The 16,120-nt window shown below is 44.1% G+C and overlaps 1 protein-coding gene across 1 annotated transcript in view; it reads left to right on the top strand.

Moving 5' to 3' along the window:
* The window catches only part of myom3 (myomesin 3), an 84,161-nt gene that overhangs the window by 27,721 nt on the left and 40,320 nt on the right, over nt 1-16,120 (top strand). The window contains exons 4-11 of the mRNA XM_014166542.3: nt 37-196; nt 725-882; nt 1,455-1,547; nt 2,264-2,352; nt 3,410-3,454; nt 7,513-7,653; nt 8,438-8,599; nt 11,144-11,285. Of these exons, the coding sequence (XP_014022017.2) occupies nt 37-196; nt 725-882; nt 1,455-1,547; nt 2,264-2,352; nt 3,410-3,454; nt 7,513-7,653; nt 8,438-8,599; nt 11,144-11,285 (990 nt within the window). The remainder of the gene's footprint in view (nt 1-36; nt 197-724; nt 883-1,454; nt 1,548-2,263; nt 2,353-3,409; nt 3,455-7,512; nt 7,654-8,437; nt 8,600-11,143; nt 11,286-16,120) is intronic.

Here is a 16,120-nt window from a genome sequence, read left to right on the forward strand (position 1 = left end):
TCTAACAGGGAATCTCTTGGTTCTCTGGTCCAATAGGGATGTCCTGAAGGAGACCATGGCAGCGGATGAACAGGGTCTGAGAACTGGAGAGAAGTGGACCCTGTTTGGAAATGAGGCTGAGAAAGTGGAGGTGGAGGTGCTCAGGGAACAGCGTTATGTCCGCCAACGCTGTGACCACATGGCCTTGCGTAGGCAGGTAAGAGTCTGCTCTGATCTCATCCCATACAGATATACACGGACACTCTGAACACTGAATTATAGGCCTACGGTATTGTGAATTCAGTAGGGCCAAATGTATAAAAACAGTTGCCCAGTTGAAAATCAACATGGTCTCATTTAACCATTGTAGTTTTATGACGCCAATGCTGACATCCCTACATTTCCCCATGGCTTACTGAGAATTAAGTTTCTTTGCCTTATGTCAGCTGACCAGTAATCAAATCAAATTAAACTTTATTTGTCACATGCACCGAATACAACAAGTGTAGACCTTACCGTGAACTGCTTACTTACAAGCCCTTAACCAACAGTGCAGTTCAAGAAGAGTTAAGAAAATATTTTCCAAGTAAACTAAAGCAAAAAAAAATGGAATAAAAAGTAGCATAATAACATAACAATAACGAGGCTATATACAGGGGGTACCGTTTGGGGGTGCGTTTGGGTGTGCATTTGAATACCAGCTATAAGTGCATTTGGATACCAGCTGTGTCTATCTGTGTTCCAGGCTGAGCAGAAGGCTTCCATCCATTTGAAGTATCTGGAGGACCTGAGTCATAAGGCCCCAGACTTCCCTATCCCACTGAGAGCCCACATGGTGTGGGAGGGCATGGGGGTCAAACTCTCCTGCACCATCCAGGGATGCCCACCACCTAGGGCCACCTGGTAAGCACTCACACTTAAGGCTAATGACCTCCATTGAAAATCTCTGAAAGCGGATAGGTTACAGCATGCTTATTATGTAGCTACACAGGTTTTGCCATGTCAACCTTTGATTCCTGAGTTGGAATAATGCTCTGATATTTGTGGGTGAAATTACCTCATTTGCTTCGGTATTAGCCTTGGCAATGTGTGTAACCGTCACCCTTGATAAGCAGATGCACTAAAAGACTAGCTGATGAAAAGAATATGTGTTCAGTATTCATGCCTGAGCATAGTCAGAGCTGTGGACCAGATGACCTGCGGCTTATGAGTTGAACAATCCCAGATGGGACGCATGCATCCCAATGAGCTCCGAGAGTCTTGACTCGACTGAGACGGAGCTCAAGAAGAAATGTGAGATCAAAAGCCATCTATATGCTAAAGGAGTCATGTTAATTGTTGCGTGGCATAGATTTGCATAATTAGCAACGGGCAGGAACATTGGAAGCATAACAGTGGTCATGTTTACATTTAATTGGGATTTTTGTTAGTTTATACCTAGACATTTGGACTGTTATTAACTCTCTCCTTCCCAGGTATAAGGACGGGGTACCCCTGAGTGCCTATGGCCAGGCCTGGAACTACAGTCTGAAGCAGAAGTTTGGCCTCAACACGCTGGAAATCAGAAGGTAACCGAAAGGATTTTCAAATGTATGCCTTTAGCACACTGCTGTTTAAGATGTTGTAGTTACTTCCACTCCCCTCTTCCATTTCCTCCCCCTTCCTTCTGAGTGAATGTGAGAGTGAACTATAGTTTCTTCAGAAAGTATTCACACCCCTTGACTTATTCCACATTTTGTTGTGTTACAGCCTGAATTCAAAATTGATTAAATCGGGGGTTTTCTCACCCATCTACACACAATACCTTGTATTTTAGTGCCTTGTTGCAAACAGGATGCATGTTTTGGAATATTTTTTATTATGTACAGGCTTCCTTATTTTCACTCTGTAAATTAGGTTAGTATTGTGGAGTAACTACAATGTTGTTGATCCATCCTCAGTTTTCTCCTATCACAGCCATTAAACTCTGTAACTGCTTTAAAGTCACCATTGGCCTCAGGGTGAAATTCCTGAGCGCTTTCCTTCCTCTCCAGCAACTGAGTTTGGAAGGACACCTGAATCTTTGTAGTGACTGGGTGTATTGATACACCATCCAACGTATTATTAATAACTTCAACATGCTCAAAGGGTTATTCAATGTCTGCTTTTTTATTTTTACCCATCTAACAATAAGTGCGTGAGAATGTCCATGAGAATGTTGACGTCTTGTGATTTAGCTTTGGGCTCAGCCTGGAGTCAAGATGGTGGCACAAACACATGAGTCATCACCCTTCCCCATCCCCAGGTGCTCTGTTGAGGATGCTGGGGAGTACAAGGTGGTTGCCAAGAGTTCTCTAGGTGAAGCTACTACCATTGCCACCCTGGTGGTCAACTGTAAGTAGCTGTTGATTCTGACAACTGTCATGGACATGGTATTCCTAATATGGACACCGTACATGCAGATTGCTCCTCTGCCTCAAATTCAGATAGATCATGTTAAATTGGTAACCATGTCACATTTCCCCCTTTCCTGCTCCATACTTGTTTTACTCACGTGAGACAACCTAAGGGGATGCTCATTCATACTTCTATGGGATATAAATCACCATTCATCCATACCAATTATTTCCAATTAATCTTGATCCAATTTCTATCTGCAGTGATGGTTTGCACCTAGATGACTGGCATTCTATCCCATATCAATAGCCTACACCTTCAATCTAAACTGATTAGTGCAATACATTACATGCCATTACGAGTTAAAAAAAACAGGTGTAGCCTAGTGCTTAGAGCATTGGGCCAGTAACTGGAAGGTCGCTGGTTTGAATACCCTACCAGACAAGGTCAGAAATCTGCCAATGTGCCCTTGAGCAAGGCACTTAACCCTAATTTGCTCCAGGGTCGCTGTACTGCTATGGCTGACACTGTAAAACAACACATTTCACTGCCCCTATAAAACATCTTATTATTAAATGGGTTAGTCCGCGTGTTAACTAACCAAAAACCCACGGTATCTGCAGTCTACTGCCCACATTAACAGAACGTCAGACCATTCGCTACACCACCACAACAACTCTGTAGACGGAAGGGATGTTAATAATATTACAAGAGTAATTCATTAATTCAACTGTGAACCTTTTCCCCAAGCTTCTTAATGGCCTAGAAACAGTGTGAGGGTGCCCTGACAATACCGGGACACTCCTTCTATTCGTAGATCAATTAAATGGTGAAGGGGGGGCCAAGCGCTCCCATTCACCTATCATCCATATTTCACATGCTCACGTTCTCCTTTCGATTGTTTGAAATAGGCTCAAGGGAATATTAGTTTTGACGTGTATAAAAGTGGCTTTGCCAGGATTGATTTGTCTCTCTTTCTCCCTCCTTCCCCTCTCTCTCTGCACTCTCCCCACACCTCTCTCTCTCCTCCTTGTCCCCCCACTCCACAATTCAGCATATCAAGGAGCCGAGGCCGCAATCGAGCAATCCAGGACCCCAAGTAAGTATAATGCAGCGTCTAATGAAAAATGTCCTTTTTAATTTCTCTGCCGCCTTTTGAAGTTCACTCTCTTCTGTTCCGCTAAGACTAAGACTGAGCCTTTGAAGACACTGACAACTCTGATGCTCTGCTGCATGCGCTCTGAAATGGTTTGGCTGACTGGATACAAGGATGGATTGGATGGCAAGGGGATGCTTATGGTTCATCGGAGTGCGTGTTGAGGGAGTGTGTGTCGTGTGTGTGTGTGTGTGTGTGCGCGCACATGAGTGTTCACGTGTGCGCCTGTATATAAAGAGGTTGATTGGGAGGGGTAGGTGAACAAATCGCTGCCATTTCAGCGCCAGTCAGAGTCATGTATATTTCAGCACAGAGAGAGAGAGTGTGCGATTTGTTCACTTTTGCTGGCAGCTAGGAGCATTATACATATAGGCTATGTTATTCTCCAGATATTGAGCAAGTAGAGAGGCTGGTTGCACCCACAGGGAGACCATGCAGAGTAGTGATTAGACACTGACTAATAACCAACAGCTTATTTATCTAGATTGTTTAGCACTGCTCTGTTGCCTTGGTAAATGACTTGCTCTTCCTAGATTGTGTCAGCATCACACACAACTGGATCAAACTGTTATTGACAATAACAAACTCACTGTATCACACACTGTTTAAAGTGGTGTGCAAGTCACAATCAATGGACTCAGACAGTGGTGTCCTCTGCATGTTTGAAACGAAATAGCAATCATTCTGAATGAAGCTTTATCAGCATGTAATGCCATCCATACACTGGCTGAGGAGAAAATGGGATTTGAATTGCAGAATGACATTAGTGTGGTGCTGAGACTTCATTTTGTCATGTGGAGCAGGGAGACGGATACTATTATCCGATGTGGATTACTCCCTAAAACAAAGAGCAAACCCAGCACATTTATCATAATCATGATGGGGACATGCAGGGAATGACTGAAACAGAGAGAAAGTTGAGGAGAGATGGGGAGTTATTAAATTGATGTGCATCCGAATGATTGCCTTGGTCTGTTATTTAGAAAAAGATCATTATGGAAACATGTCGGCAACCTTTCAGATCTGTTGGTGGGAATGGGAGCTGACAAGGCCTGGGAGTTTTCAGTTTTACCTCACAATTAGGCGAGACCCTGTTTTGTCGACGGAAAAGGGAAGCTCCGAAAAGGAAGAGTTTCGTGTTCGTAAATGAGCTTTTATTGTATAAATACATTGTGAAAGAGATTGGTGTGTTTTTCACTATTTAATCATGGCATGGGGTTGTTCAGTGACAGACATGTATTTGTTTAAAATCTATCACTTGATGGTTTTGTTTCAAAGAGACGAATAATCATGTTTTTTTGCTAAATGCTATACATCCGTCTCACTCTCAGAGAAACAAGTAGTACTGATAGGTTTTACACAGTCAAACGTAACAAATAACTACATTGTTTATAAATTACTGTACATATGACACATACAATATTCAAAACATGTTTTTAAAAACATTCATCTATACAGTAATATGAGATCTGTATATAAAACATTTACATTTGACATTTTAGTCATTTAGCATATGCTCTTATCCAGAGTGACTTAGAGTAAGTGCATTCATCTTAAGATAGCTAGCTGAGACAACCACATGTCACAGTAAACTATACAGGATACAAACATTCCATTCAAGCTACATAATGGATATATAGCGTTTTGCAAAAAAATTAAAAGATTCATACTCATCTAAAATCTGAGAACAGTAATATTTTACACACATATGAATGTACCCATAAGCAATCATTTATGATGAAAAAACACAAATGTGAAATAAACTTTTCATATAGTGCATTTGGAAAGTGTTCAGACCCCTTTTTCCACATTTTGATTTGTTACAGCCTTATTTTAAAATTGATTAAAAAAAAGTATAAATCTTCTCATAAATCTACACACAATACCCCATAATAACAAAGCAAAAACATAAAAAATGGAAATATTATATTTACATAAGTATTCAGACCCTTTAATCAGTACTTTGCTGAAGCACCTTTGCCAGTGATTACAGCCTTGAGTCTTCTTGGGTATGACGGTACAAGCATGGCACACATTCTTCTCTTCAGATCCTCTGAACCTCTGTCAGGTTGGATGGGGAGCGTCGCTCCACAGCTACTTTGAGGTCTCTTCAGAGATGTTCGATCAGGTTCAAGTCCGGGCTCTGGCTGGGCCACTCAAGGACATTCAGAGACTTGTCCCAAAGCCACTCCTGCATTGTCTTGGCTATGTGCTTAGGGTTGTTGTCCTGTTGGAAGGTGAACCTTCACCCCAGTCTGAGGTCCTGAGCGCTCTGGAGCAGGTTTTCATCAAGGATCTCTCTGTACTTTGTTCTGTTCATCTTCATCTCGATCCTGACTAGTTTCCCAGTCCCTGCCACTGAAAAACATTCCCACAGCATGATGCTGCCACCACCATGCTTCACCGTAGGGATGGTGCCAGGTTTCTTCCAGATATGAAGCTTAGCATTCAGGCCAAAGAATTCAATCTTGGTTTCATCAGACCAGATAATCTTGTTTCTCATGGTCTGAGAGTCTTTAGGTGCCTTTTGGCAAACTCCAAGCGGGCTGTCATGTGCCTTTTACTGAAGAGTGGCTTCCGTCTGGCCACTCTACCATAAAGGCCTGATTAGTGGAGTGCTGCAGAGATGGTTGTCCTTCTGGAAGGTTCACCCATTTCCACAGAGGAACTCCAGAGCTCTGTCAGAGTGAACATCGCATTCTTGGTCACCTCCCTGACCAAGGCCCTTCTCCCGCGATTACTCAGTTTGGCCGGGCGGCCAGCTCTAAGAAGAGTCTTGGTGTTTCAAAACTTATTCCTTTTAAGAATGATGGAGGCTACTGTGTTCTTGGGGACCTTCAATGCTGCAGACATTTTTTGGTAGCCTTCCCCAGATCTGTGCCTTGACACAGTTCTGTCTCGGAGCTCTACGGACAATTCTTTCGAACTTGTGGCTTGGTTTTTGCTCTGACATGCACTGCCAACTGTGGGACCTTATATGAACAGGTGTGTGCCTTTCCAAATCATGTCCAATCAATTGAATTTACCACAAGTGGACTCCAGTCAAGTTGTAGAAACATTTCAAGGACGATCAATGGAAACAGGATGCACCTGTGTCTAATAGCAAAGGGTTTGAATACTTGTGTAAATACGTTATTTTTTTGTATATTTTTTTTTAAACCTGTTTTCATTATGGGGTATTGTGGGTAGATTGATGAGGAAAACAATGAATTTAATCTATTTTAGAATAAGGCTGTAACATCACAAAATGTGTAAAAAGTCAAGGGGTCTAAATACTTTCGCACTGTATAATGTCTCAAGAATAATGTACCTTTTCAGAACTTGTCAAATGTTTCTCTCAATCGCATGTCTCTCATTAATCCTATGTTACTCCCTTGTGAGGGAGACCATTTCAGGAACAAGGGTGCATGTGTGCGAGAGAGGGAGTAAGTGTGTGTGTGTGTGTGTGTGTGTGTGTGTGTGTGTGTGTGTGTGTGTGTGTGTGTGTGTGTGTGTGTGTGTGTGTGTGTGTGTGTGTGTGTGTGTCCTTCGTGCTTGTGTGCGTGCGTGCATGCATTCCTGAAGATGAAAAATATCCCCCCTTCCATTACTAGTATATGCCAGTTGGCGTATCTGGGCCTTCGTCCAGTTAATTAAGGTTCCTCTTTGCTTTCTGCATTTTCACTCTGCTGCCACAAGTGAGAGAATCTGAGGGAGAGCAAAGCTTGTTACTCATTGCTTGCTGAGAATAATGGGATAACACTAGTGTTCTCCATAGTATGCTGATGGCAAACCTCAACTTCATCTGACATAACGTCATCATGAGGCTGGAGATGTTGGGAAAATTAGTTCTCATCTCGGTGGATTATTTCCCATCCATATGTTTGTTCTTGCTTATTTCTCTTCTTCTTTTTGCCTTCTCTTCCTCGCCCCAACTTTCCCACCTCCACCTCCCTTTCCCTCTTTCTTTTCATCTTACTCTTCCTCCCACCCTCACCCCTACTCCTCCTTTTCCTCTGTAGTTGCAATGCTGGAGCAGGAGGCTCTGTTTGATTTCAGCTTCCCTCCGACCTGGGCGAAAGAGGGGGAGAATCTGACCCTGCAGTGTGCCTTCTCCTCGCCCCTGCTGCCCTTCCAACAGGACGTGGCCTGGTTCAGAGATGGTGAGTGGAAGTGGGTATTAGCTTTGTCTGTTATGTTTGTGCGGTCTTGTCAACTCCTATTGACAATGACTATAGGAGTTGGCAAGACAGTACAAACAGATCTGGGACCAGGCTAGTATGAATCCTTCCCCAATATCAACTAGCATTGGCATTGTTGGCTGTAAGGTCTGAACTGTATACAAGCCATACTTTATACACTGTGTACAAAACATTAGGAACACCTTCCTTAAATTGAGTTGCATCCCCTTTCACCCTCAGAACAGCCTCAATTCGTCGTGGCATGGACTCTACATGGTGTCGAAAGCGTTCCACAGGGATCCTGGCCCATGTTGACTCCAATGCTTCCCACATTTGTGTCAAGTTGCCTGGATGTCCTTTGGGTGGTGGACCATTCTTGTTACACATGGGAAAATGTTGAGTGTGAAAAACCCAGCAGCGTTGCAGTTCTTGACATCAATTAGGGATCACCTGTATTTACCTCAGTCTTATGTCATGGAAAGAGCAAGTGTTCCTAATGTTTTGTACCGTGTTAATTCAGGTGAATCTCCAAAAGCCTTCCCACTGGGCACAGACGTCAATTCAACATCTATTCCACGTTCATTCAACAGAAATTACGTGGAAACGACATTGATTGAACCAATGTGTGCCCAGTGGGCTGTTTTTTATTGCCTCAGCTTCTTTGTATTATTCTGATGCACATCACTTGCTAGAGGGTGCTGGGCCCAAGAAAACTGGTATAAATGAAGTAGGACCCGCACACAGGAATGCCACCTCACTTCCACAGGAGTCCAACTGCACCAGTCCAGCAGGGTGGAGATTCAGACCGCCCTTCGCTCCGCTTCCCTCACCCTGAAGGGCGTGCACAAGGAGCAGGAGGGCATGTACATGGTGCGTCTGCGTACCTGGGAGGGGGTCAAAGAGCATAAAGCCTACATTTTTGTCAAAGGTAGGTTCTGGGATGTTTTGTGTGTATCTGTGGGTCTGGCGTGAGGTTGCATATTCACTATAACATTCACAATAGCAACTCTGAGTTTGGAGTGTTCATAGTTTTTCTGGTGAAAATGTGTCCACCATACCTTTGGTGGCAGTGGTGAGATTTCAGTGCCAGTAGGGGCACCATACCAACATCAAGGCAATAATAAGAAACCACAATGCCAAGAGCAAGGCAGCTGACAGCTGACATGCTATGATCTTCAAGCAACTAGCCAACACTACAATCAAGTAGCTTCTTCCCAAAGCTGCCTGGAGGCCTTGAGATACGTCTGGGTCCCACAGGTGTCTGTGGTTGGGTTGAGCAGCAGTGTGTTTCGAAACAAACCTAACACTTCCACACTTAATTTAAACCCACCAGATTCACAGTCACTTCACAGTCCCGTCCACTGAATGTTTCATGACTCCAGTCACCCACACCTCCCCACCCCCTTGTCCCTCCTCTCTCCCTCATCCCCACCACTGCAAACTCCCAGCCAGAGTAAGACCTCAGTATCATTAACAACCATTGCACTGCATTGTACTTTCTGTCTTATTAAAAAATCTTGGTCCTTAACTCCTGCTGGAGTTAGAATCATTAGGGAGTGGAAGTGGAAGTGGATTTTTTTCTGAATTTGCATTACAAATGGGAGGTAAGAGAGAAGAGACAAGGGCCGTGTTTGGTTTAGTCTTTTAGCTTATCAGAGGGAGAGATGGAGGGAGGACAGAGGGAGAGAGGGCGAGAGACACACATAGGGACCTCTTCACCACCGACTGCAGCAAAGTAAAATGACAGACTGAGTGTGTCTACTAGTTCAACATGGTCTCAATAGAATACGTCAAAATAGTGAGATGTCTGACATTTGACCGCAAGGACATTTATGAACAGTCATACTGATACCTAGGCAATTGGTCACGACTCATCGGCCTTAAAGCTGAGATCTGCGAAAGGTGAAATAGCGCCACTGGTCGCCCAAGGCACATTTGTTATTGTTTTGTTTAACAAACGGAAGAGATGCGCATCCAACGGCGTGTTAAAAAAAATCACAGTACCTACTCCGCTATAGCACGTGCAATGATGTCCGAGGGGGAAAAAGTTAAGTCTTTCGTTGTTGTAATATCGCAAACGAACGTGGCAGTTTCACCGCAACGGATTCCAACTTCAATGTCTCGCACTTGCAGCATAAACTGTAAGAAAGTTAGAAAGACATTTTTCCTGACATTTCTCCACTCTTTTATTGGTGCCAAAGCAACAGTCTCTCAAGTCTCAGAGAATAGAAAATGGGTCTAACACATGTCACATCTTATCTCTTTAATCTTCTTAACATAATTCCCTCGTTCCTTCTCTCTCTCTCCTATCTCTCACTTCTATCTCTCTGTCTTTATCTCTCACTCTATTTTTCCCAGTCTCTGTTTAGTGCTCTCCTTTGCGCTGTCTTTATAACTAATGCAGATTTGATGACCTGTTAATCTTACCTCCAGACAACGCACCTTGCTTTGACATGGCTGCTCCAGACAGACATCGTGGGAGGGTTTAATTGAACTGCTGTGGATTACATTCCCTCTCTCCCTCTCCCCCTCTCGCCCCCTCTAATTTTTACTCCTTACACTTTCTCTGTCTCTCTCTTTCTCCTTTTTTTCCCATCTCTATTTCCCTCTGCGTTTCTCTCCATGTCCCTGTCTCCCTCTCCTTCTCTCTGTGTCCTCTCCCTCTCCAGCCTTTTAATTCAATTTCAATTTAAGGGGCTTTATTGGCATGGGAAACATATGCTTACATTGCCAAACCAAGTGAAATAGATAATAAACTAAAGTGAAATAAACAAAACAGTAAACATTACACACAAGTTCCAAAATAATAAAGAGATTTCAAATGTCATGTTATGTATATATGCAGTTTTGTAATGATGTGCAAATTGTTAAAGTACAAAAGACAAAATAAATAAACATAAATATAGGTTGTATGTAGAATGGTGTCTGTTCTTCACTGGTTGCCCTTTTCTTGTGGCAACAGGCACAAATATTGCTGCTGTGATTATACACTGTGGTATTTCATCCAATAGATATGGGAATTTATCAAAATTGGATTCGTTTTTTTGAATTCTTTGTGGGTCTGTGTAATCTGAGGGAAATACGTGTCTCTAATATGGTCATACATATTTGGCAGCTCAGTTTCCACCTCATTTTGTGGGTAGTATGCACATAGCCTGTCTTCTCTTGAGAGCCAGGTCTGCCTTCGGCGGCCTTTCTCAATAGCAAGGCTATGCTCACTGAGTCTGTACATAGTCAAAGATTTCCTTAATTTTGTGTCAGTCACAGTAGTCAGGTATTCTGTTTAGGGCCAGATAGCATTCTAGTTTGCTCTGTTTTTTTGTAAATTCTTTCCAAAGTGTCAAGTAATTATCTTTTTGTTTTCTCATGATTTGGTTTGGTCTAATTGTGTTGCTGTCTCTCTCCCCCTCCCCCTCTCCCTCCCACTCGCCTCCCCTCTTCTCACGCCTTCCCCATTCCCTCCCCTACTCAGATGCGTCTGCAGTAGTGTCTGGTGGTCCAGGCTCTCCTCTGGACCTGAAGGTTTCTGATGTACAAAAGGACTATGTCTTCCTCACCTGGGAGCCTCCCAGTGCTGATGGAGCCTACCAAGTGGAGGGTTACTTTGTGGAGAGGTACTTTTCGACTGTAACACCGGTGTTTCACTAGTGTATACACCGTTATGTTATACTAGGGAAATTGTGTTTCCATAGCTAGGGCTGACAGTGAGGACTTGTGAAGAGCAGAATCACCACCACTGCATAATCAAAACAATTGCTCTGTGAGAAGGTGTTAAAGTTCACAGTTAGCCATTGTTATTTAAATGTAAAGAGAGGCCGTTAGGGCTTTGTATGAATACCGCACCAAGGACATAGGTTGAGTACTCATATAACCTTTTCACACTACCGAGCCAAGCTGTAAGATCAAATAATCAAATGGATGAGTGATGGCCGTGCGGCATAGGCAAGATGCAGTAGATGGTATAGAGCACAGTATATACATATGAGATGAGTAATGTAGGGTATATAATCATTATATAAAGTGGCATTGTTTAAAGTGACCAGTGATACATTTAATACATCCAATTATTAATTATTAAAGTGGCTAGAGATTTGAGTCAGTATGTTTGCAGCAGCCACTCAATGTTAGTGATGGCTGTTTAACAGTCTGATGGCCTTGAGATAGAAGCTGTTTTCAGTCTCTCGGTCCCAGCTTTGATGCACCTGTACTGACCTCGCCTTCTGGATGATAGCGGGGTTAACAGGCAGTGGCTCGGGTGGTTGTTGTCCTTGATGATCTTTTTGGCATTCCTGTGACATCGGATGATGTAGGTGTCCTGGAGGGCAGGTAGTTTGCCCCCAGTGATGCGTTCTGCAGACCGCACTACCCTCTGGAGAACCTTACGGTTGTGGGCAGAGCAGTTGTTCTGCCCACAGGATGTTCTCAATTGTGCATCTGTAAAAGTTTGCGTGTTTTCGGTGACAAGACAAATTTCTTCAGCCTCCTGAGGTTGAAGAGGCGCTGTTGTGCCTTCTTCAACACGCTGTCTGTGTGGGTGGACCATTTCAGATTGTCCGTGATGTGTACGCCAAGGTACTTAAAACTTTCCACCTTCTCCACTACTGTCCCGTCGATGTGGATAAGGGGGTGCTCCCTCTGCTGTTTCCTGAAGTCCACGATCATCTCCTTTGTTTTGTTGACGATGAGTGTGAGGTTATTTTCCTGACACCACACTCTGAGGGCCCTCACCTCCTCCCTGTAGGCCGTCTTGTCGTTGTTGCTAATCAAGCCTATTACTGTAGTGTCGTCTGCAAACTTGATGATTGAGTTGGAGGCGTGCATGGCCACACAGTCATGGGTGAACAGGGAGTACAGGAGAGGGCTGAGAACACACCCTTGTGGGGCCCCAGTGTTGAGGATCAAGTTTGGAGGGTACTATGGTGTTAAATGCTGAGCTGTAGTTGATGAACAGCATTCTTACATCGGTATTCCTCTTCTCCAGATGGGTTAGGGCAGTGTGATTGCGATTGCGTAGTCTGTGGACCTATTGGGGCGGTAGGCAAATTGAAGTGGGTCTAGGGTATCAGGTAAGGTGGTGGTGATATGATCCTTGACTAGGCTCTCAAAGCACTTCATGATGACAGAAATGAGTGCTACGGGGTGATAGTCGTTTAGCTCAGTTACCTTAGCTTTCTTGGGGACAGGAACAATGGTGGCCCTCTTGAAGCATGTGGGCACAGCAGACTGGGATAGGGGTTGATTGAATATGTCTGTGAACACACCAGCCAGCTGGTCTACGCATGCTCTCGGGACACGGCTAGGGATGCCGTCTGGGCCAGCAGCCTTGCGAGGGTTAACACGTTTAAATGTTTTACTCACGTTGGCCACGGTGAAGGAGAGGCCACAGGTTTTGGTAGCGGGCTGTGTCAGTGGCACTGAATTGTCCTCAAAGCGAGCAAAGAAGTTGTTTGTCTGGGAGCAAGTAATTTGTCTGGGAGCAAGACGTTGGTGTCTGCGACGGAGCTGGTTTTCTTTTTGTAATCCGTGATTGACTTTAGACCCTGCCACATACGTCTCGTGTTTGAGCCGTTGAATTGCGACTCTGCTTTGTCTCTATTCTGACGCTTAGCTTGTTTGCGGAGGGAATAGCTACAATCTTTGTATTCGGTCATGTTTCCGGTGGCCTTGCCACGATTAAATGCAGTGGTTCGGGCTTTCAGTTTTGCGCGAATGCTGCCATCAATCCACGGTTTCTGGTTTTAATATTCACCATGGGTACTACATCACCGATGCACTTGCTAATAAACTCGCTCACCGAGTCAGCATATACATCAATGTTGTTGTCTGAGGCTATCCGGAACATATCCCAGTCTACGTGATCGAAGCAATCTTGAAGCGTGGAATCCGATTGGTCGTACCAGGGTTGAACAGACCTGTGTACGTACGTTTCCTGTTTTAGTTTCTGTCTATAGGCGGGGAGCAACAAAATGGAGTCGTGGTCAGATTTGCCGAAAGGAGGACGGGGGAGGGCTTTGTATGCGTCGTGGAAGTTAGAGTAGCAATGATCTAGAATGCTGCCAACTCGAGTCAAACATTCAATATGCTGATCAAATTTAGGGAGCCTTGAATTCAGATTAGATTTGTTAAAATCCCCAGCTACAATAAATGCAGCCTCAGGATATATGGTTTCCAGTTTACATCAAGTCCAGTGAAGTTCTTTCAAGGCCGTCGAAGGTATCTGCTTCGGGGGATATACACGGCTGTGATTATAATCGAAGAGAATTCTCTTGGTAGATAACACGGTTGGCATTTGATTGTAAGGAATTCTAGGTCAGATGAACAAAAGGACTTGAGTTCAAGTATGTTGTTATAATGACACCACGAGTCGTTAATCATAAGGCATATACCCCTGCCCTTCTTCTTACCAAAGAGATATTTGTTTCTGTCGGCGCGATGCGTGAAGAAACTGGGTGGCTGTACCGACTCTGATAACATATCCCAAGTGAGCCATGTTTCCGTGAAACAGAGAATGTTACAATCTCTGTCTCTCTGGACGGCAACCCTTGCTCGAATTTCATTAACCTTGTTGTCAAGAGACTGGACATTGGCGAGTAGTATACTCAGGAGCGGTGAGCAATGTGCCCGTCTACGGAGCCTGACCAGAAGACCGCTCCGTCTGGCCCTTCTGTGGCGCCGTTGTTTTGGGTTGCCTACTGGGATCAGATCCATTGTCCTGGGTGGTGGTCCGAATAGAGGATCCGCTTTGGGAAAGTCGTATTCCTGGTCGTAATGTTGGTAAGTTGACGTTGCTCTTATATCCAATAGTTCTTCCCGGCTGTATGTAATAATACTTAAGATTTCCTGGGGTAACAATGTAAGAAATAATACATTAAAAAAAAAAAAATACTGCATAGAAGAACGCGAAGCGAGGCGACCATCTTTGTCGGTGCCATCTTGATGGCATCGGAGAGGAAGGCAGACGTTTAATGCGTCCTCAACTGATTGTGTATTTTTGTTTGTTTATTTGCGTTGTTTGTAACTTATTGTTTTCCTTATTTTGTACATAATGTTGCCGCTACCGTCTCTTATGACCGAAGATAACTTCTAGACGTCAGGACTGCGATTACTCACCACGGACTAGCAGAATCCTTTTTTCCTTTCACGACAATGACGAGCCTGACGCATATATACTATATATACTATATATATACTATATACTGCTTCCTCAGGAACAGGCCCAGATCCCCGCGATTTGTGTGACGAGGAAGCAGAGAAAAAGGGGCCAAAGTGCAGGCTGCCTTCTGAGAATTCGTAGGCGATCGAATAAACCCCCACTTCCCTCCATTCTGCTAGCAAACGTGCAATCTTTGGAGAATAAAATCGACGAGCTACACAGAAGATTAAACTACCAACAGGACATTAAAAACTGTAAAATGTTATGCTTCATGGAGTTGTGGCTGAACGACAACACTATCAACATACAGCTGGCTGGTTACACCCTATACTGACAGGATAGAACAGCAGCGTCTGGTAAGGCAAAGCGCGGCAGACTATGTCTTTTTTGTAAATAACAGCCGGTGTACAATATCTAAGGAAGTCTCGAGCTATTGCTCGGCTGAGGTAGAGTATTTCATGATAAGCACACTATCTACCTAGAGAGTTTTCATCTGTATTTTTCGTAGCTGTTTACATACCACCACAGTCAGAGGCTGGCACTAAGACAGCATTGAATGAGCTGTATTCTGCCATAAGCAAACAAGAAAACGCTCACCCAGCGGCGGTGCTCCTAGTAGCCGGGGATTTTAATGCAGGGAAACTTAAATCCGTTTTACCAAATTTCTATCAGCATGTTACATGTGCAACCAGAGGGAAAAAAACTCTGGACCACGTATACTCCACACACAGAAATGCATACAAAGCTCTCCCTCACCGTACGTACATACCTCAACCAGAAGCCATGGATTGCAGGCAGCATTCGCACTGAGCTGAAGCTTTCAAGGAGCGGGACTCTAACCCAGAAGCTTATAAGAAATCCTGCTATGCCTTCTGACGAACCATCAAACAGGCAAAGCATCAATATAGGACTAAGATCGAATCATACTGCACCGGCTCTGACGCTCGTTGGATGTGGCAGCGCTTGCAAACCATTACAGACTACAAAGGGAAGAACAGCCGAGAGCTGCCCAGTGACATGAGCCTACCAGACGAGCTAAACATCTTCTATGCTCGCTTAGAGGCACCAGCTGTTCCGGAAGACTGTGATCACTCTCTCCACAACCGATGTGAGTAAAACCTTTAAACAGGTCAACATTCACAAGGCCGCAGGGCCAGACGGATTACCAGGACGTGTACTGTGAGCATGCGCTGACCAACTGGCAAGTGTCTTCACTGACATTTTCAACCTCTCCCTGTCTGAGTCTGTAACACCAACATGTTTTAAGCAGACCACCATAGTGCCTGTGCCCAAGAA

Source organism: Salmo salar, chromosome 02 (assembly GCF_965601325.2).
Source record: "Salmo salar chromosome 02, fSalSal1, whole genome shotgun sequence".
Lineage (NCBI taxonomy): Eukaryota > Metazoa > Chordata > Actinopteri > Salmoniformes > Salmonidae > Salmo > Salmo salar.